This window comes from Dryas octopetala, chromosome 5 (assembly GCF_963921425.1).
Source record: "Dryas octopetala chromosome 5, drDryOcto1.1, whole genome shotgun sequence".
Lineage (NCBI taxonomy): Eukaryota > Viridiplantae > Streptophyta > Magnoliopsida > Rosales > Rosaceae > Dryas > Dryas octopetala.
In genome coordinates this window covers 20,098,481-20,119,047 of record NC_141370.1, presented here as the reverse complement: position 1 = coordinate 20,119,047, position 20,567 = coordinate 20,098,481, and the positions used below count along the sequence as shown (strand labels likewise).

At 36.7% G+C, this 20,567-nt stretch overlaps 4 protein-coding genes and 1 long non-coding RNA gene across 5 annotated transcripts; 3 read left to right on the top strand and 2 right to left on the bottom strand.

Annotated features, from left to right (window-relative positions):
- Window positions 1-1,432: 1,432 nt before the first annotated feature.
- On the bottom strand, window positions 1,433-4,895 carry LOC147285474 (G-type lectin S-receptor-like serine/threonine-protein kinase At1g67520). The gene is made up of 7 exons (XM_086245856.1): window positions 3,626-4,895; window positions 3,192-3,356; window positions 2,914-3,098; window positions 2,630-2,840; window positions 2,233-2,470; window positions 1,964-2,111; window positions 1,433-1,874 (listed from the first exon to the last, which is right to left on the bottom strand). Exons 1-7 carry the CDS (start codon window positions 4,836-4,838, stop codon window positions 1,572-1,574), a joined length of 2,463 nt encoding a protein of 820 aa, XP_086101982.1. The 5' UTR covers window positions 4,839-4,895; the 3' UTR covers window positions 1,433-1,571.
- Window positions 4,896-6,083: 1,188 nt separating this feature from the next.
- Window positions 6,084-6,769, top strand: LOC147285473 (uncharacterized). The gene is made up of 2 exons (XR_015122462.1): window positions 6,084-6,287; window positions 6,408-6,769. It is a non-coding gene; the product is annotated as an uncharacterized LOC147285473 (long non-coding RNA).
- A 2,429-nt stretch (window positions 6,770-9,198) lies between these two features.
- LOC147285472 (Regulator of Vps4 activity in the MVB pathway protein) lies at window positions 9,199-12,833 on the top strand. The gene is made up of 7 exons (XM_086244417.1): window positions 9,199-9,283; window positions 9,365-9,456; window positions 9,568-9,700; window positions 9,913-10,016; window positions 10,753-10,897; window positions 10,983-11,123; window positions 11,269-12,833. The coding sequence occupies exons 2-7, from the start codon at window positions 9,416-9,418 to the stop codon at window positions 12,610-12,612; spliced, it is 1,908 nt and encodes a 635-aa protein (XP_086100543.1). The 5' UTR covers window positions 9,199-9,283; window positions 9,365-9,415; the 3' UTR covers window positions 12,613-12,833.
- Window positions 12,834-14,399: 1,566 nt separating this feature from the next.
- LOC147285471 (uncharacterized) lies at window positions 14,400-15,308 on the top strand. The gene has a single exon (XM_086245388.1). The coding sequence runs from the start codon at window positions 14,400-14,402 to the stop codon at window positions 15,306-15,308; it is 909 nt and encodes a 302-aa protein (XP_086101514.1).
- Window positions 15,309-16,998: 1,690 nt separating this feature from the next.
- Window positions 16,999-19,771, bottom strand: LOC147285470 (ras-related protein RHN1-like). Its single transcript, XM_086243294.1, has 8 exons — window positions 19,617-19,771; window positions 19,035-19,112; window positions 18,744-18,911; window positions 18,179-18,227; window positions 17,988-18,061; window positions 17,712-17,805; window positions 17,361-17,488; window positions 16,999-17,282 (listed from the first exon to the last, which is right to left on the bottom strand). Exons 1-7 carry the CDS (start codon window positions 19,653-19,655, stop codon window positions 17,388-17,390), a joined length of 603 nt encoding a protein of 200 aa, XP_086099420.1. The 5' UTR covers window positions 19,656-19,771; the 3' UTR covers window positions 16,999-17,282; window positions 17,361-17,387.
- Between the last annotated feature and the right edge of the window lie 796 nt (window positions 19,772-20,567).

Here is a 20,567-nt window from a genome sequence, read left to right as displayed (position 1 = left end):
AAGTAAAAGCGCTTTCAAAAAGTAGTGCCAAACAGGTCTGAAAACTGGTAGTGATTTAGAGTTTTTAATTAAATTTTTTTTATTTTTCTTCGCTTTATGTTAGGTTTTAACTTCGGAATTTTGGGCGCACACTCTGGAAGGGGAAATAGCCTTCAAATCAGGAAGGATTTTATTATGAATTAAAATGATTGTCTTATAAATTAAAAGAACTTTATTATGAATTAAATTTTTTTTTTTTTTATAAATTGTAGGACTTTATTATGAATTAAAAGAATTTTCTTATAAATTTTAAAACACTTTCGGTTTTCATCTAAAAGCTGTTTTTCTAAAGGACTCAAACCTAATTATCTTTAGTATTAATAACACACATATTCATATTATGACATGTTAAATTAGTTATATTACTTGGTGGTGTATCAACTACACCGAATAATTTCTCCTACAAAGTGACCTTTTAGATGCTATAATTCAAAAGAACTATTAGTTTAGGGTATAGTATTGCCCCCAACTATCACTCATCTCTCACTTTGCACTACAAACTTTAGCTTTAATTCACTGTACACCCCAAATTTTAACTTTACTTTGTGTGTCACTTGCTCACTTTTCCGATATGATATATGGAATTTGGCTGGCACCCAGGATAGCTTGACGCCAAACAAGACATGGATGTACTGTGATCACCCACAAAAAGAGCCTCATCGCCAATGCTTTTTACCTCAACCTGCTGCACAATGGATCCATCCACGTCGAAAACCAACTTGTAAACCATGAAGAAGCTCTCAATCACCTCCCAACGCCCCAGTTTCATAATTAAAAATCTTCGAACATGCAATAGGTCTCCGTTGGTTGATTCCACAAGATATGCCCGAACAGAAGATCGGAACATATCATTTGTAGGCGGTATTGCTTTGTGTCGCCGTAATAAGCTGCAGCTGCTGCTTTCTAGATCAAAAACCTCATACATTCCCGGTTGAAAGTTTGTTTAACTTGAATACCCTTTTGGGTTAGGACTTAGGAGACTACAATTGCCTATAATTACTTGCACAACTTAGGAGATTACAATTACATGTGTACTTGTCTTATGCAACTTCCATAAAAAGTTGTGCCCCATGAATACTAATAGGTAATCGATTAATGTAACCCTGCCAAAGTTATGCACTTGATCTATCTTTTTCTTATCTGTTAGACCTACAACCCACCCTATTTGTTCAATTAGCCAAAGTTATTACCGCATATGAAATCACTGGTGTCTGATCTAGTGGTAGTTTTAAGGAATTTTATCTATCACTGTAGAATTTTTATTTATGTTTTCTGTCTTCTCTCTGTAAGTAGCTCTGTTTTTCTAGCTTTATTGATGTGCACTGTATTTTCTATCTTACACCTCCCTTGCCCTCGCCTTTTAAAACATTGATATGTAACAAAAACAGAAATAGATGATGAAGTGCCTCTGGATATAAACAAGCTGGTCCTAACAAAACTCACTCGCATAGACTCGGATAAGCCTTTGTATATACACACATTAAATATCTGTTAGTAATTTGATACATGGAATAAACCTGAAAGTAGTTTCTTTATCTAGCTTCCATCACAGTTATGGTTGTACTTGCTGAAGCCATATCCAACCTTCCATAAGATTGTGATGACCCGACTTCACTTCTTGAAAGAGAGAATGCAGGCTGTTTTGGATCAGGCAAAAACATGATATCACTTGTAAGCATGGATATGACTTCTGACATGGTAGGTCTATTTACTGCATACTCTTGCACACATAGGAGACCAACATGAATAAACTTTGAAACTTCTTCTTTGGGGAATGAGTCCAGTGATGTGTCCTTTAGCTCTAGACTATCACCTCGTTTCCACAAATCCCAAGCCTGCAATCATTTAAATGTTGATATGTGAGTGATATTTATGCTATCTAGTTGAAATTGAATGCCAGTTTTGATCTATCTTTATAACTTACAAGTTCAACAAGGCTGAGAGCAGTAGATGTAACAAAAGCAATGTTCTTTTTGCCACTCACTATCTCCAGCATTAAAACTCCAAAGCTGTAAACATCAGACTTCTCTGAGAAAATGCCATTCATGGCATACTCTGGAGACATATAGCCACTGCACAAAATCATCGTATGAAATTTAGAAAACATTCATTTTTAGAAGAAAAAAGAAGCAACTATATAAAGGTTACAGTGCTGTTTGAAAGATATTATATGAATATTTGTTTTGTACTTACTATGTTCCAACAACTCTATTTGTATTTGCCCTGGACTCATTCTGTCCGAAAATTCTTGCCATTCCAAAATCTGATATCTTAGGATTCATATTTTCATCAAGTAAAATGTTGCTAGCTTTCAGATCTCTGTGTATGACTCTAATTCTAGAATACCTATGAAGATAAAGAAGTCCTTGTGCAATCCCTTCAATGATGTTGACGCGTCTTTGCCAATCTAATTCCTTCACTCTAGTGGAATCTGCAGTTAAAGTGGAATTCATAGTATGCTTATACTTAGTGGTCAACATCATAATCAAATTAAAGATGCCAGATTAAGCAGATTTCAGATGAGGGAGGGAGGGAGGGAGGAAGAGGGGAAGAGAGGAGTCTTTGCATTTGAAAGGAATTATAGACAAACCAAATAGGAAGACATCCAAGCTTGTATTTGTCATGTATTCATAGATCAGAATCTTCTCTTCTCCTTGAATGCAGCAACCCAAAAGTTGAACAAGATTACTATGTTGAAGCTCAGCTATAAGTGTAATTTCATTCATGAATTCTTCTAGTCCTTGTCCTGAATGTGTTGCAAGTCTCTTTACTCCTACCTGTTGCCCATCTGGTAATACCCCCTACATTGTTTTAAATGTCAGATACCAATTTTCCGAGATGACCATTATTTCATAAACTTAGATTAGATTTTACCTTGTAAACTGGTCCAAAACCACCCTCTCCAAGCTTGCTGGCAAATGAGAAGTCATCTGTTGCAGCCAGTATATCAGAAAAACTGAACATTCGAAACTCCTGCCCTATCCTTTTGCCTGTTTTGAGCTCATATACATTGCCAAGTCTGATAATTTTAGATCTAGACTGAACTAATCCTTGTGTACCTGTATGATATCCCGATGAATGCAATGGTATCAGAAGTTACTTGTACATGCAAATTGATCATAAATTAAAAGAAACATGTGGTTCCTACTTACCAGTGTGTTGCTTGCGTCTGAGTTTTCTTTTCCTTATGTAGCACAAGTAGCCTATAAGTAGTACTGCCACAGCAAGTACAATGCCTATGATAAACCATATCCACCATTTTTTCTTTGTACTTCTCGTTGAACCGCTCTTTTTGCCTCCTTCAGTAGGTGTTCCATCTAAACCCAACAACAAAAAGTAGTGTTGATAAGTACTTGAAGTCGTTGAGAGCTTATGGATCAGGTTAGATTTTATTTTGTTACAAGGCTCATAAGTCTCACATAGGCATAGCAGAAACTCACCATTGCTTAATTTTCTTATTATATATATATATATATATTAGTTTAAGTATATTACTAAAATCTAAAGGTAATTCAAAACAGCAGAGATCTAAAATTATAGAGTAGGAAAGGAAGAATGACAATATACAGAGTTGCAGTAGATATACCTGTGCTATTATTCCCTATAGTAAGGACATAAGTAACTCCAAAGTAATTATTCTGGACAAATTTTGTTCTTTTACTGATAAACACACATCCAGTCCCATTGGGATATATACTTTCGTAGCCGATACAGGTGCAATCACTCCAGCAAGTAGAGTGACAATCACTAAGAACCAAGTTAGTATTATTATCTGGATGTAGAAATTCAGTTCCATCAAAATAGCCTTTTACTGGAACAAACAGCTCAGAGCCATTCCTGCATTCAGAGGGCTTCTCCTCTATGCACATGGCATCCGGATAAGACGGGTTGAATTTGCAGGGACTGGTAGATGTGCTCTCCCATTTAGGACCATTTGGGTCTAAAATAGACAGCAAGATTTGGCCCCAAGAATTCAGTTCCCACCTTGAAACAGTAGAACTATTTTTGACAGAACAAGAAAAGTACTTCTCCTCCTTGTTTGAAACAAAAGTGAAGTCGAATAAATCAACCCTTTTTGTCAATTCAGGGGCTGCTTGAAAACTACCATTTTCCCAGACCCCACTGGTCCAGTAAACATCCTCTCGCCGCCAGATGATCAATTGGTTGGTGCTTCCGGGATCCACGCCAAGCCTAAAAGCACCCGGTGCAGGCATTTGATCACTGAACCAGGAAGAAAGTGTCCAATTCTTTCCAGTCTTAAAATTCATGCCTAATTTCATTCCAGGCAACAATGTGTTGGTTGGATGGTTAAAGCTTTCCCACAATACATTTCCAAATGTTCCATTTGAAGTCACTTCTCTTAAAACAAGATTTCCAGTATCAAGTAAAGAGGCAGTCACATTACCAGAAACTGTTTGATTGGAATCTGATACTGATATTTGCCCTCCACCATGTAAGAGCTTCAATTTTCCATCACTATCTACTTCCAATACTCCTGATGAATCGGAGATTGGAGTTTCCGGGTTTGCTACCCACACTGCATCTGGATGATGTGGTAGTTTTCTGTAATATATTCCCAAGTAACGATTACTGGTAGCACCAGAAGTGCTTGCAGTACCAGGACTGATGAAGCCTAGCTTGAATAAACTATTTTCAGAAGCAAGGTGATCACTATCCTTGTCTTGTAGCTGTTGGCCTTGCTTCAGTATAGTAAATGCAGTTTGTGCATGAGAAGAAAGAAAAGATTGCATGCAGAAACATGAGAAAAAGAGAAGCACAAGGCTCCTCAGTTTAGCCATTGACAATTGCTCAAATGTTTGTGTATGACACTCAGATCTATATTTCTCACAAATAAGTGCTTGAACTTAATAACTTTTTTTTGGGGTTTAGACTATATATATGTGTGGGCCCCAATTATATATATATATAATTGGTTATGTGTGGAATATTATGTAGTCCTCTCATTTTTTCTTACTTTTTCAACCCATTAATTGCCTACTTGTAAGTCGAACGTGTGGTTCTTTGACAAAAATTGAATGACATTTTGGATTGGTGTCCTATGCATTTTGTTGACTTGTTTTTTGTTTCTTTGAAAATAATGCGGATGACTTGAATTATGCACATTTATTATGTTCGAAGGTTCTTGGATGGCCATCAAAGTCATGAATATTATGCAATGGGCCAAATTGCTTGTTTATCCCTTTTCTTGTTTTTCTACAAACCCACCCATCACCCATCACCCATCACCCATCACTCATCAGCCATATAGTCATATTCACTCATATCCTAATTTTAACTTAATTATAAATATTAAAAAAATGTAAATTATTGTAAAGTTAAAATTAGGATATGAGAAAATCCACTTCCTTTGAATACCCAGATGTTTAGGACTTAACAAAGATGTGGATAGAATCTCATGCCCCATGCTATGAGTTACTGTTCACTTCTAGAAACAATATGCCATGTGTCATTGAGTCCTCTGTTTCCGCAGTTTATTCCCTACAAGGACCGCTGACAAAAAGTAAAGCCGCCAAAGGGTCAAAATGACCGACTCCATGAGCATTTCTGCGAATTTACCGACTCACATGCAAGGACCAGACAGTATATTCATTAAAAGTTAAGAAAAATAAAATGAACAATTAAGGAATCGAAATTGTTGGGAGGAGCAGAAATTATCAAATTAATTGAAGGAGCTACCTGGGAAAAAACCAAACTGCAGTTTATCACACAACATATTCTTTTTTCTTTATTCAGATATAAAGTCTGTCCAAATTAATTTGGATTTTAGATTATATGGTGATGAAAATAACATTTCGCATAATCCCATTAATTCAAATCTGTCAAAGTTTTGGTGTCACAGATATGAAATTAGAACCTTGGGCCACACTGATTAACTGATACCCAGTTGAAGAAAATGGGAAAGCAATTTTAAGACGGCAAAAAGAGAATTGGGTGTTGATTTATAGAAGAGACAAAAAGAGAATTGGGTTTTTGGCACATAGCAAACTTACCTGAATAATAGTCCACGTATTCATAGTGGTATGTATGCAATTAAGCACCACCCAATTTTCTTCTCTCTTTGTCAAAATTACAGAAATATGGACGGGTAGGTCTGAATGACCGCTGAAGATTGACAGGTAGAGTAGAGAGAACAACACCAACACAATCCCAACCCCAAAACCCTCTATGTCTCCATTCATAATCACATTTTCAACTCCTCCTTGCTCTCCTTGCTCACCAAAGCCATGGTATGTTCGATCAAACCCCATAGTTTTTTTGTGTTTGATTCAATGTGTGATTGTGTGGTGTATAAATTTAGTGTGTAACATTTTTTACCTTGTTGGAAATTGTGTGTTTTGTTGGTGCAGTCTCTTGCACCATTGATGTTTAGGTCACTGGTGAGGCTTCTAACATCCCTAATTGGCTCGCCTGCTGCCTCAGTCTCCACCTTGCTCTACTACAGTGAGCTTCTGCCTCAGAATATCATCTTGGAAAGATTAGTTCGACATGAAATGCTTGATCAAGAAAATTACTTGTTCCATTTCCTTGTTAACTTTTTGAGATGTTTTTGGTAGCAACTCAAAGTAGATACCTTGATTCTCATTCATCGCCATAAAGGAGCCGGCATATTATTCAATTGTAAGTTGTAAACCACTATTTCGTGGTGAGTGTTTATATTTTATTTGTGAATTCATATTCAAATCATAATGAAAAGAAATGTATTCATTCACTTTTGTTTTGTTGGCCGGTCAAGTGTTGTGCAATATTTATAGGTCCAATTGGGATTTCCTAATGATCTGAAGAAAAAAGAAACAGTCTTGAGATAGATCTATGATGAGCTTTTCTACTCCTCCCATTTATTTTTGTATTTGCATATGCCAATTTTACCCCTTTACTGGACAGCTCGATTAGATGCATAATTTATATAAATTGATTAATTGTCAATTGAGTAGAGATTCAGAAATTTTTTTAGTTAACTAAAGGGTTTTAAGAGTAAACATATATGTTAAACCAAATAAATTTTAGCATGGTATTAGAGTATGATTGGCCTGTAATGATGTTAAGAGACTTACACATTATAGGGAATGAAAAATAAATAATTAACGCATACCTTAACGACTTAACATCTTGAAAGGCCGGGTTGACCCTGACCAACCCTTAACATTTAACATTTTGAAAGGTCGGGTTGACCCTGACCAACCCTCTCCGGTCTCTTGACTGAATGCAAGAGCTAGGCTAGCCTTGACTGAATGCAAGAGCTAGGCTAACCAAGCTTGGCCAGGCCCATGTTAATTTGCTTGTTGAGGTGTTAACTTTTGGACCTCTGCCCAATGTAACAAAAAAAGGCAAAAAGGGCGAAAGAAAAGAAGGAGAAAAGGGGATATTAAATTCATGATGCAGATAAAATTTTAAATTATTTTTGCTTTAACTGACTGTTTTATAAAAAGGTAATGGGAAAAAAAGGTTTGGGATTAATGGTTCAAAGTTCAAACTCATGAAAATAGTGAGGCTGAAATGTTTGTACTTTGTACTTGACCTCATGCATGAATCATGACTAGGCATTGAAATTATTATAGAAAGAAAAAGAAAAATAATAATAATCCTACTTACTATGCTCAATCTCTGGATAGTAAGACTGAAAATGGGTAAAATCTTTAATTGATGAAAAAGGAAATCTCTGCTGAAATCTTAATAAATTAAGCTATTAATCCTCCCAAAAATTAGCAATGACCTGCTCTTGATTGTCTTCCTCCAGCTGGACATAGAATGTTAGATGGTTACAGGGGTTGGTAGTCTGAGTTGGTCAGATAATATCTCCTTTGAAAATGTGGTAGAAAGCGATTGGTATTCAATCAGAAAGAGCAACTGGCACAGCCATTATGCCCTTTATGTCAATCAAAGTAACATGGGTTGCTTAATTTAAAAGGGTGTTATATTATATATGGGCATTTTCCTTTCTTAATCATGAGGCTAATTGAATGCCGAATCTAATCCATAGTGGGCTGCTGATGCAAAGCAAGTAATAAGCCTAATCCATATGCAGTTGTGGAATGTGACAGTGCTCTCTTTCTTTCTGACTTTGCAGATGGATTTGCTTGAGATTAAACCATATTAAAATAACCTTGCCACATGCTCTGAATTTTTTTTATTTATGCTTTAAGCAATAAAAAGAGATGAATTTTTCTCTAATATAAAGTACATATGGATGAATTTGCAAATTAAATGCGAAATGTGAATGCCAATCGACTTATATTTGATTGTCGATCAATATGTATGATCACATATCACCAATCAATTTCTCATGTGTTATCACTCATCTCAGCATTAGAAAACGTCCTAAAAAGACATATGAGTTACTTGAGATTATACTCTTGCAACAAGCACTTCAAAGTTCAACATATTGATTTTAAATTAATATAATAATTATTATGATCAATTATTAATTGATGAATTAAATGTCACATGCTATAATTATTATTATGATCAATTGAACCCTAACCATATTGATTTTAAATTAGAATTCAGTAAAGATTATTTTTTTATCAAGAATTTTGTAAAGATCATTATGAACAATTTTTAAAACAGAATTGAGAATACCTTATACCTGTGTGCCATTTTATGAACATTTTTTTGTGTGACCAAATTCTGATAAATACGGTTGAAATGGCGGTTATATTTTATCACCACTGATTCAACGACTCTGGACCCTGTCTATTTTGTCTCCACCAAAAACAATAATTCCACTCGGTTTTATTATTGTGAACGAAAGCAATATACAATAAATTAATCTTTATGAAAATAAATATAATAACAATAATAATAAATTAATACTAATTTTGTCCCAAGCCAAAGCAATTGATGATCACCAGCATATCTGGGTCCAGCTCAGCATATTCCATCAACGTCTTTACCCACCTTGACTTACTTGACCCGCCCCAACCTCCACTACTCCCAAAAAGTATTCGCATCCAACGGCCACGATCTCCCGACCCCTCTCATATCTGCCGACTCACCCGCCGCACCCAACAAAATTTATCGTTTTCCCCAAAATGCCCTCTGTAACGTTATAATGACCGATCGTTACCGGCGTCAACCTCGTCATGGAGAAGTAAAAGGGGAAGGAGATTATGGTCAGCAAAGTTTTCTCTGTCCCATCAGTTTAGTGGCCAAGTGAGTTTCAAAAGTGTCTGAGACGGACTCAAGCGGCTTCAGCATTCAGCAACAGAGAGTTTTATCATTTTTGGTGTGATTTTCTTATTTCTCTCTTCTGCTTGTTCTTGTTGTTGAAGCTCTCTTTCAATGCCAGCTTCGCTTGCTATTTCAGTCTGAGTCGCTGAGTCGAATCGTTCACCGAGTCGGAGAAAGAGATTGAAAAATGTTGGACGGACTGCTTGGCCGTGGATTTGCCTCTAAATGGTTTGCTCTCAGATCTCACTCTCTTTCTATATATACTTATATCTCTATGCATCTATAGGTGTGTTTATATAAGTATATATTATATGTTCTGCATGTCTTTGCTTTTGGCAGTAAATCGTTGATTAAATTGACGAAAACTCGGATCGATGTGATACGGAGGAAGAGGAACGCCACGCAGAAGTTTTTGAAGAAAGATATCGCTGATCTACTGGCCAATGGCCTTGATATTAATGCTTTCGGAAGGGTGATTACTCTGTTTTTTTTTTTTTCACTAATTTCATTGATGTGCAATTTTGAATTTCCTGTAATCTGTTTGGTTGCCGAGAAATTAACTTTTTCCGCTTTTGCTTTTCATTTCTCGGAAACCAAACGGAAAAAATGTTGGTGATGTGAATTTGTTTTGTTCTGTCTATCCTGTACACCTAAAAAGAAGAGTGCTATATTTGGTTAATACAGGCTGATGGACTTACGGCGGAGGTGATAGTTTCGTCGTGTTATGATTTTGTTGAGCGATGCTGTGATTTGGTGTTGAATCACCTTTCAGTCATGCAAAAACAAAGGTAGGCGTTTGAGTTGGTGTGCTCATCTAGAGGTTTTTGCTGCCAATACCAAGTACCTGAATTTTTGTTTGTCTATTAATAAGCAACTGGTCTTTTGATATTAGATTGCAACACTATATGCCAAAATGTTAATAGTTGTATATTATGCTATGGACAAACATTCACATATGTCCTTAAAAATGTTAATCTCTAAAGGAGAAAGAACAGAAGACTGGAAGATGCAGTAACTATACATTTTGCATTGGCATAATTAATTTTGGGTTCAGAGATTGCTAATTCTTAGTCACACCACATTAAAGTGCTGAGCAGCTTGGTAAGATATGTTGCCCCGATTGATTAGAAATGAAACATCAAATGAGGTGAATATTGTTGGCCATTACAGTAATATCAGTTGGGAAAGATGTTGATTTGAGTACACATCTGTTATAACACCATCCATGTGTGGACATATTGTAATGTGAATTGCAAACATTCACTGGATACAACTTTTATTAGGTTCTACCTTAGATATCCACATCATGAAAGATTGAAATTGTTAGCTAATTCTATGGAATTGTTCCATTATGTCTGCTAACCTAATAGAATTCTGTGATATTATTCATTAAGAGGTCATCCAACTAGATGGTTTGAATTCCTGCTAAAGGCATTTTCTTAAACTTTTCTTCATGCATTAGTTAAAAAATGATAAAATTAAACTCAATATAATGTTTCCTTTTCCACATTATTTTCAATGTAGGGAATGCCCTGAGGAATGCAGGGAAGCTGTGTCATCGCTCATGTGTGCTGCAGCAAGATTCTCTGACTTACCAGAGTTGCGTGACCTTAGGCAACTATTTAATGAGAGATACGAGAATTCTGTGGTATATTTTGTGAATCAGAAGGTAATTCTCTATGAATCTGCTCTTAGTAGAACTTCATGAATCCACAACTGCTTTAAGACTGACCAATTGAATTGCTAATTGATAGTTTGTTGAGAATTTAGCTTCAAAGCCTGCTACATTGGAGAATAAGGTTCAGCTAATGAAAGACATTGCATTAGAATTTTCAATAAAGTGGGACTCCAAGGCCTTTGAACAGAGGATGTCCAAACCTACTGCGCTTGCACAGGTATGTCCTACTGTGTTGTTGTAATTACACCTGTATCAGATAGAAATAAAACCCCTGGGACTTAAAAAGTTTTAGAGCATTTTTTATTTAGTCAAAACCATTGCTTTTTCGAATTTACAGTCAGTTGCAAATTGGGGTCTTGCAGGGCCAGCCAAAAACTTATGGGTCTTTCCATGCTACTGATGATAAAGGGAAATTGTCTAATGGGAAATGTGCAGTCCCAAAAGGAGATAAGCCTGATCTTCTGTCTACAGAAAGGAGGCTCGATCTTAATGGCGTGCACAAATTACACGATGACAAGGAGGGTACTGTCTTGAGAAAGGATGAGCACAATTATCAGACAAGGCATAGACCCTTTGGAAAAGAATACAAGTCTCTCAATGGCGGTGACATTTTGTTCCACGAAAGGCAAGAATTTGTTGCTCACAAACATGAAGCATGGAATGGAAAGGAGGATGCTGGTTCGAAGCCAGTTAGATTGGGCAGTTCATCTCAGGGAAAAGGACTGGAAAGGCATCATGGTATGGAGAACAGTGTTCCTAAAAGAGACTGCCACGACACTTTACCTCATGTAAAGCCTAATGTTGCTGGACCACATGTGAAAAGCAATGGTAAAGGCTCATTTGCTGGTGACAATTATGACGGTCAACACAATGATGCAAAACTAGCGAGCAAAGAAGAAGAAACGCCTAAATTGAAGCCAATCTACAATTATGGCCTTCCTCCTCCATACGTGAAATCCAATGTCAAAGCAAAAGACAAAAAAGATGAAGCCAATTTAGGTTCTTTACATGATAGGTTTGACAGAGATGGTAAGACTAAGGATCCTGTAGCATATAACATAGCCTTTGCTGACAATATGTTGAATGGAGTACAACTAGGATCTGGTCATGACTATGAGAGGCGTGCTATTGCAAAAGCTAATGGTCATGATCATGAGAAGGATCGCGTTCATGGGGACGATGCATCTAGCAACCAGATACCAAAACCAAGATCAAGTAGGAGGAGACACTCAAGATCGCGCTCCTCTCACAACGATGCTGGCAATAGTGAAGATACAGGAGTTGCAACGAGAAGATCAAGAAGCAGGAGAAGGGATGAGTCAAGAAAAGGCCTACAACTGTTGTTTGATGATGAGCACTATAAGAATGATGAAGAAGAAAGAAGAATTGACGAACTGCTGATTCATTACAGTAAAAAGCCATCTAACTACGAACCAGGAAAGTCAAGAAGAAAGTCAAAAAGTCATCATGCACATCGTGAACATAATAGCAGAGATGAGCCTGGTGACGAGTCAGAAATGGTTCCTGCTCCAGTAAGATCAGCTTCCCTTCCTCATGAGCATACAGGTCCATCAGAGGCAATCAAACTATTTGCTCGGGCGGCTTCCTTTCAGTTAGATGGGTCCAACCCAGCTCGCCATGTGCATCCCAAGTTGCCGGACTACGATGATTTGGCTGCCCGGTTTGCAGCCCTAAGAGGGAGGTAAAAGGGATAGGTCCATCCAGGGGTGGAACATAGAAGGGACTACTAAGACTAAGAGGGGGCCATGACCCGGCAAACTTTTGAAAACAAAAGTATATCAATATAAGTTGTCGAATACCAAAGTGTTAGAGCATGTCACTTGTATCATTTGGATACTTGATCTTATAGTTAAGAGTAATATGCGTTTTTTTATTTTTATTTAATTGATTAATATTACTTCTTTTCTTCTTTTTCTTTTTTTCTATTGAGAGTGAGTTTATTTGAACTCAAATTTTTTATGTAGTTTCTTTTTCCCACATTTACACTTGCAAAAAATGGCAACCATTGGTGATTTATTTTTATAATTTCTTTTGTTTTAAGAGCCAGACCTCTTCAAAAGCCCAATTTCTTAGTTAAAAACCCTCTTAACCTAAATGCTAATGTAATATAATTAGCTCATCAACTATTAAAGATTAGTTAGAAAAATAATCAAGTACACAATTAAATCAAGAAAGAAAATCAATATTTAAGAATTGGTATTACACAAAGATAATATTAAAGAGTAAAAGACAATTGATGATGATGAATAGGCAACAAATGTGTAAAAACTAATATCCAAAATTTTTTTTTTTTAATATGCTTATAATAAATACTCTAATTGTAGATATCTAGATGAATTCACAAAATTCTTATAAATATATTGGAAGAGTCATAAATTTACTCACAATGCACCAAAGTTCGATCCCTCCAATTAAAAAAAAAAAAACTCTTGTGGATATATTTTGGGGTATAGTGCCATTATTTGAATGTGTTATATCATTCATACTAATTATATGAGATTTAATATATATATTGTATATAATGTATATTTACACAACTTGAAAATTTCATTCAGACAATAAAAGACTTGACAATTGCATACTTTTTTTTTATTTTAATAATGGTTTTTAAACTTAAGACTTTTTTTTTTTGAGTTGGAACTTGAGACACTATTTAAATTATTTAGAAAATATTTTGAAGTATTAGTGAGAATTAAATAGTTATGTTTGGGCCACATGGATTCTTCTCTGCTAAGTCCAACCCAACAATCAAGATCTAAATTTTACAACTATGATTGACAACCATGGTTAGTTTTGTTATGTATGGTTATCATTGTCCTGACTGATGTGTGAGTCGTGTGACTATATACTGAATTCCCAATGATTTTACTTTTCATTGTAAAAGTTGTAACAGTGTTTGGTTAGAGTTTGAATTGGTTGAGAATTTGAGAGGAAGTTGAGATTGGGAAAGTTTGTTGTATCATATATATCTACTATCATAAATAAATCGTCGATCTTTCATAGTGATTATTTACTGTTTCGCTTGTCCTTATTTAAGGACTTTCCGTCAGAGTTAAAAATTTTAGACCAGCCAAAAAAACAAGTTTTGGAATGGTAATTTCAATTTTCACCTGTAGACCAGAACATAGGACTTGAGCGTAACTGTCTGTTTGGTATCAGAGATTGTGATAGTGATGAATTGATGATGTTGCAAAACTATAGGTTATTACTGGATAATGACTAATATGACCTCGATTGTGAGAAAAATGCCCCACCAAGCACCAGCTCAGAACGAAGCGAAAGCCTTCACATTCCCCAGGTCCTATTGCCCTTTCTAGATTCGCATCCCATGTCCCATGTCCTCTCCTTGTCAAAGGTATAGTACTGTTTCCCGCCAAAAAAAAAGCTTCTCTGCCTCCAATATAAGACTCTTTTACTGCCTCACATTCCACAGCCCAAGAGAAACAGAGAGAAACAGAGAGAAGAGAAAGAGATGAAGGGCTCATCCAAGGTGATAATGGGTGCGACACTGGTAATGGTGGTGAGCCTTGCCATAGTGTTAGGCTTAATCTTGGTGCTGCTAACTGAGCTCTACTGCTCACTCCTACTTCGCCGGCGTCAGCTCAGAACCAACAGCAGCTCCACCACCACCTCCACCACCACTAGGGCCACTGGCACTGCAGCCACCACAACCTCTTCTCAGCCCTCCTCACAACCTCAAGACCATCACCCAGGAGGTCCTTCTCTTGGCAGCTTTTTGGGGGTTCTTCGTGCTCCAAGAAGCTTCCTTTTCCCATCAGTTTCTTGCAAAGAAGACAATGTAGAAACAAAGAAGCAACTACATTCTCAGCTTCACCAAGTCTTTGACATCCCAAACCAAGAAATATCAAGCACAACCCCCTGTCTGATTGGGGTAATATCTAGTCCATCCCCATCAATTTCCTTTGTAACCTCACCACAGCCAACCCAAGAAGACAAAGCTGAAGACACAATTCAAGGTGGTGTTAGTAGCACTGGTGTTTGTAAAGACAAAGCTGCTGCTGGTGGTGGTGGTGGTGGTGCAGAACATTTTGTGTACATTTCCAACCCCTTTTATGACAATGAAGCAAGGAGGCCTAGTGGGGAAAACACTCCCTTTGAAACCCCAGACACATCACCTTCAAGATTGGAAATGGGGGGTTCTTCTAGTTCTGGAGAGGATGAGGTTGCCCAACCAACCCCATCTGGGCCCTCAAGCCCAACCACACCTCCTTTAACCCCAATGAAGAAGTTACCAGCAGAGGCTTGCTCAGTTTCTCTTAGAGATGCCAGGTCTTTGGGCACGTCAGGTAGTGATTCCAATACGAACAATGGTCTCTCATCCTCATCATCAGGTTCTCCTTGTACTTCTCCTTCTTGGTGATTTTCCATGCCATAATCAGACAGTTTAGAGCATTAGTCTTTTTCTTTTTCTTTTTAATTATATTTATGAGGTGGGTGTTTTGTGAAATGTGTAATGGAAATGGTTAAATTAGCTGGAAAGTCAGTGCGCCCAGATCAACTTTTCACTTCAAGCGTGGCCATGGCTCGTCTACCCAAGCCACGCCCATCCCTTGATGCAAACTGAGCTTCTAACTCTTTCTTTCCTTCTCAACCATGCAGACAGACTTGCTTTCTTGTTTTCACTTGCTTTTGAGTTTTGTAAATTGTTTTTGGGAAGAAGTCCAATCCCATTTTCTTTCTAGCAGTAGAGTACATATGAGCCTTTGTTTTTTGTTTTGGGATTGTGAGAATGGATGGTGATGCACGTGAACTGTGAAGGGTGGACTAAAGGGCAACAGACAAAAATAGAACAAAAAAACAAAAGGGAAAAAATTTAAGAAAAATAATCTCTCTGTTTTTGAGGGACCTCGAGTTCTAATTTCTATGCATTTGAAGCCTAAAATAAACAAATAACTGTCAGCTGCTCTGGCCCTGCGAGGTCTCTGTCCACTTTGATAAGGACGAGACCCTCTTGGTTTCCATGAGCTCCATTAGGCAAGAAGCTTCATTTCTGAACTGACTGCATTTAATAGCTATTAGTGTAATTGAATAGGAAATGTGGCATAAGGGTGTTTATCCCTCCAAGGACTTGAGAAATGAGGCACAATCTGAGTGCAAAGTCATTTGGGATTTTGGGTCCATACGACTGATTTGTTCAACTACTTGTCTGGTGAATTAAGGGGATTTACGAGTTTACGTAGTAATCTTTAATCAACTAGGAGTGGGCACTCAATTTATTAATTCTGATGGGGAGTGCCCATATTTCTGGATTAAGAACTTGGAAAAAGTGAGTTATCTGCACATGAGTGACTATCATTGATTGTAATTAATTCTACATTGTAGAAACCAGCAATTAACGGTGCTCAACTACTGATGAATGTGGGATGAAGAATCACAAAGGATCTAAATTTTGTGACTATAGTTGAACGCTTGCGTTTTTCAGGCACCTTAAAATTTGGATTTTTTCACTAGATCACTTGATGAAACCTTGAATTTCTTTTTTGGCTCACTTCTCTTGCCATTGGATGCCATTGAGGTCCCAAACAGCTACTTACAGGGTACAATATTAACATGCCTTAACAGCTACTTACTGGGTACAATATTAACATGCCTTAACAGCTACTTGCGGGGTACTAAATTATAGGGCCACCAAAGGTTCTCTAATTTAAGGGGAAAAAGTTGAGAAGCATTGACCAACCACGGAAGTAGTAGTACAACCAAAAATATGACCAGTGTTTGCTGTTTCGTCCATAATCATCTGGTAAGTGCAGGAAATGTGATAACCTTTGTCGGATGACAACTACGTTGTGCCTGCCAGCATGGTACTGATGAACAATAGAGAATCTTATGCGATATTTATGGTGTATAAAACCAACAAACCTATCAGAACCATGTAAATGTTTTGCTGCAAGTAACAAAACAATTAGGACTTGGGAGAGTCCCAAATGGTGTTACTGGGGGAATTATGTTAGCTTGATATGTTTCATTGGCTGGCTTATTTCTAATCGCTTAAACGTCTAGGATGCAATGATTGTTTAACATAATATCAGAACTCTAATTGCACGAAGGTCTGCATAACAAATTCACTAATCAAAGATTAGGTTCTTTCACTGGGGATGACACGTTTCATGTGCAACATTTGCTTCTCAGTGTTATGTTCCGCAATCATTCTTGCACATCAATGAACTTCACTTGAGCATTTGTAAACAGTAATGAGATCTTATAAATGTACATAAAGAAATAAATATTTGTAACACATTTGCAAAGCCCGCAGATGGGTCTTCATCGTTGATGATCATAAACCACACTTAGTTTTCCATCTTGTTGAATCATGCATGTCCTTGAAATTGATAACCTGTAATCATACAATTATGTGTTGGTTCTGGAACACTTGAAATGACAAAAATTTGGTGCACAGAAGAAAATTGCATACCGTGCAATAGAATAGTGAGGGCATGCATCATCCAGAGCAACAAAACATTCTCCTGCTGCTTTCTTGTGATCTGCCATGCAATTTTATCCCAGTTGGGCGGGAAGGGAGAGCTTTAGCCAATCTTTTTGCTGCAAAAGGACTTGCTTTCATTAGCATAGTAAAGAAGATCTGGGACTTCACCAATTTGCAGCAATAAACCAACATATTCTTTTGGAGTCCAAGGTGAGGCAGGGCTTTTGGCTTCACCAATTTTTTAACATATATGATGAATATGATAGATTGTCCTTACATGTTCAATGGGTATCAGACTGGCCTTTCATCTGAAAATATAAAAAAGGGTGATGTATGTACCTATTTCATAAAAGAGCTCATTGACATTCTGAGCAGTTTTTGCAGATGTTTCTAGAAAGACCAGGCCATTTTCTTTAGCATATTGCTCACCTTCCTGCAACAAAATTTCAAAGGTTGAGTTGCTTCAGTAACAGTATTTCCCATTGAAGAATCAACAAATATATTTGCACATTTCACATCTTCTGTTCCTATCAAATCATGCCTTTTGACTATACTTGTATGAATAAAATTGACAAAAGAAAAAAGGAAGAATATTGGACGGTGAAGATTGAGTACCTCAGACCCCACTTTTCTCTTGTCTTCCAAGTCAGCCTTGTTACCCGCCAAGAACATTATTAAAGTTGGATTTGCTGATAACAAAAATAAGATGTTAAATAAATTAAGTTGGCTTGCAAAAAATTGAACTTCACATGAATCCGGAAACTGGCCAGACTCCGATCTTTTCAAAAGTATAAACTGTCATGTACCTTGTCTTTGCAATTCTTGAACCCACTTTTTGGCTCGCACAAATGAATCCTGCAGCCAAAACACCACACATTGAACCTGTCATACTTAAAAGGTGCATGGTCATAGTGCACATCAAAGGGATCATCAATTAAGTGTTCTTAAATCATTTGACATATAAATTCCAAGGATTACAATCAACATAACATAAGTTAATTGGAAAATTGGGAGAGAAAGCTTCAACATATCATCATCATCTGACAGCTAAATTGACTAGTGTACCAATGTAAACATATTACCCACATTCTGAAGTTTAAAACTTATAACATTAGAGATGTCCATATCTCTGCTTCAGGAAGAATGAAAGTGAAAACTTCATGTAGAATATTATGCATAGTTCTTAAACCTAATGGCAGCATTGAAAGGCATGAGTACAAACCATTATAATAAAATTCAAGCTCATTGGCAGTAAAAGAATGCACTTGCTACATCAATAACGCCATCGTTCAAGGCATTCTGTGACAAACATGAACATGTGAAAGGCTAGCAACAAACAAAGGATCAGAACCTTGTTGGATAGTTAATTACCATGCTTGTGATATCATACACCACAACAGCTGCAGCAGCACCGCGGTAGTACATAGGAGCCAAGCTATGGTAACGTTCCTGACCTGCTGTGTCCCATATATCAAATTTTATAGTAGCTTCATTAATTGACAAGACCTGAGTGAAGAAAGCTGCTCCTATTGTTGATTCCTGCAGCTTATACACTCATGTTAGAGTCCATGAACTATGCTATTATTAATGCTAGTGATGGAGAAAAATAGCTAGGGAGTGAACAATTAATATATGAAAGAAAAGATTCTATTTAAAGTAAACCTGGTATTCCAAAAATTTTCCAGTGACAAATCTCAATACCAAACTTGTTTTCCCAGTCCCCATGTCCCCAAGAAGTACCTGTGAAAATCATAATAAAGTTAATTAGTCAAGATGTATCTGTAGCTCTGTACTCTTCTTGCTGATTTTCAATATGAAATTGTTAATGACAAAATGTAACAATCTAAGCCTAAGAGTTGTTCAAAAAAGAAACTAATTTATGGGGGCATAGAGCAAATTCTGATTTCATATATAGTAATCAAAGAGGTAATTGAAAATTTGAAACACAGATAGTATCATACTATCATGCATGCTCATCAAATTAATTACAATCAGAAAAGCATTATAAAAGAAACAAGAAGTTTACACAAATGAATTTTCACTCCACAAAGCAACCCATCTTTGAAGTGATCTATGATCCTCAAAAAACTCAAATAATTTCGCCAAATTATATATACCACAAACATCTCACACACAGACACAGATATATAAACAAACTACCAATCAATAATTAATAGCCCATTTTCATGCATACAAGTTGATTAGTGAATGAAAGATAAAATAAAAAAAGGAAGACATACCCACCAGCTTGGCTTGTATATTCTTATTGCCTGTTCTCGCCATAAGATCGATCGCTGACTCCAAATTTCTCCAAAACACAGCAAGCAAGCAAGGAAGAGAGACTTATCAGTTTGAAAGTGAAAACCCAGCAAAGGCACGAATGAGAGAGAGCGAGAGAGAGAGAGAGAGAGAGACAAAAGATATACACGGTAATTGCTATTGACGTACCCGTTTTGCTGTTTCCAGGGAACGTTGGATCACTTGATTGGCCTTTGACACCAGGGGAATATATATATCCTGGAAAAAGTAAAATTGGATTGGCGATAGCATTTCAAACTGACTGGTAGTTTGTTGGTTGACTGTTAAGTTGATTGCTAGCTGCCTATTTTTTTCCTTTTCCCTTGTTGGTCGTTTCTAGATCAAATCTGCGTCACGAAGGAGTCATCAATATTGTCGCACTTTTTTAAACCCGTACGACATGCCGTTTATATAGTATTAATTGCATTTAGTCTTGATTGTTTAGAGGGTTTTTAATTTTTTTTTTAATTTTTTTTTATATAGGGTTTGAACACATGATCTCTAAATCCACACTAACTCTTGAATAGGACATAATATATAGGACCAATTGTGAGAGGTGGATACCCCTATTGCATTTGCTCTTACTTTATTTTGCTTAGAGAGAAAATATCATCAAGTCCAAAAAAGCGGGTTAATTGCAAAGCAAATTAAGGCTGAAATGTCAAAGAAAATCTCAATTTGCCAGCTGACTTTGCATAATTTAATGTGTTATCTTAAGAAGTTGTCACATAATTTAACGAAAACGTACCAAACTCTTGAGATAGGATGTCTTAAGGAAGGTGCATGCTACCACCCCAATTTTCGAATATTAATTAATTAATAAGGTTGGATCGAGTTGGATCATTTTATATTTATTTGGCTACGAGAGGTGTTTTATATACAAATGGATAAGCTTGT